Below are 1,281 nucleotides of genomic sequence, written 5' to 3'. Positions count from 1 at the left end.
GGGGGGGGGGGGGGGGGGGGGGGGGGGGGGGGGGGGGGGGGGGGGGGAATAACGGTTTTAGGGGAGTTTAGGGAGAGCGAATACACAGATATTATGCTGCAGCGGAGAGAGGCAGGGACACTGGTCTTAACGTGGAGCGGTTCGCTATGCCAGGTCTCGGACGGGTTTTAGGAGACGACATGTCACCGCTGTAGGTGATATTTTAAAAAAACATTAGCGCAGGTATTCGTTCGTTTTATTCCTGCGAAGAGGCTCGTTTTGTACATGCCGTCCGTCTAAATTGGATACCGAACAGGGGGCGGGAGCGCGAGCAACAAGTGGAGTTTGGCGCGGAGAGGCCGAATATTTCTCACCGTCAGCGAGCTATGGAGGAGCGGAAGGAGCCCAACGGCAGCCGGGACTCGATCGAGGAGGAGAGCATGTCCCTGTCGCCGAACCTCCCATCTCCTCCCGTGATTTTACCCCACCAGGCGGCCCAGCAGGCCCACCGAACCACGAACTTTTTTATTGACAACATCCTCCGGCCGGACTTCGGCAGCAGGAAGGAGCCGAGCTACCGCGACCGGAGCCGGGAGACGCCGGGCAGGGAAAACGTCAACCCGCTCGGAGCGAGGCCGCCGCACACCGGCAGCCTCTGCCTGGACTCCAACTGCAGCAGCGACAGCCCTTCTTCGTCGCCCTCCTCCTCGTCCTCCTCGTCGTCGTCGTCATCCACGTCCTCCTCGCCCTCGTCCAAGCAGAAGTCGTCAAAACAGGGCGAAGTGGCGGGCACCGGGACCGGCAGATACGCGGACAGCCCCTCGTCGATTATGGTCGTGAGCGGCAGCAATGGAGGATCTCCGCCCACGAAAGAAAGCCAGCCGATGTTGTGGCCCGCTTGGGTTTACTGTACGCGGTACTCGGACCGGCCCTCATCTGGTAAGGCGCTAATAGTCCCCGAATCATACCGCCTGGGGTGTTTGAGTGCCGGGGAACTTTGTTGGGTTGACTGATCGTCTTCCTCCACAGTATTATTAAACTCCTTCAGAGTTATGTGTGTGTATTTTAGTTGTATCTGCAGGCTCGTTCTTCCCACTGTCACTTCAACTCAGCCAATAAAGAAACTATTATTATTATCTTTTTTTTCATTATGAAATAGAGACAGACATTACCAAAATAAAAAGTAATATAGTGTAAGGTCATGAACCAAACAGGTAATTCATTTCCAATACTCGTCTCACATACACACACACATACACACACACACACACACACACACACACACACACACACACACACACA

At 55.3% G+C, this 1,281-nt stretch overlaps 1 protein-coding gene across 2 annotated transcripts in view; it reads left to right on the top strand.

Annotated features, from left to right (window-relative positions):
* Positions 1-79: 79 nt before the first annotated feature.
* en1b (engrailed homeobox 1b) overlaps positions 80-1,281 on the top strand; it is a 6,933-nt gene continuing 5,731 nt past the window's right edge. For both annotated transcript variants that reach the window (XM_031852421.1, XM_031852420.1), the window contains exon 1: positions 80-918. In XM_031852421.1, coding sequence (XP_031708281.1) covers positions 366-918 — 553 coding nt within the window. In that variant the 5' untranslated portion in view covers positions 80-365. The remainder of the gene's footprint in view (positions 919-1,281) is intronic.

This window comes from Anarrhichthys ocellatus, unplaced genomic scaffold (assembly GCF_004355925.1).
Source record: "Anarrhichthys ocellatus isolate YVR2014 unplaced genomic scaffold, GSC_Weel_1.0 scaffold12, whole genome shotgun sequence".
Classification (NCBI taxonomy): Eukaryota; Metazoa; Chordata; class Actinopteri; order Perciformes; family Anarhichadidae; genus Anarrhichthys; species Anarrhichthys ocellatus.
This window is presented reverse-complemented; position numbering and strand designations above follow the sequence as displayed.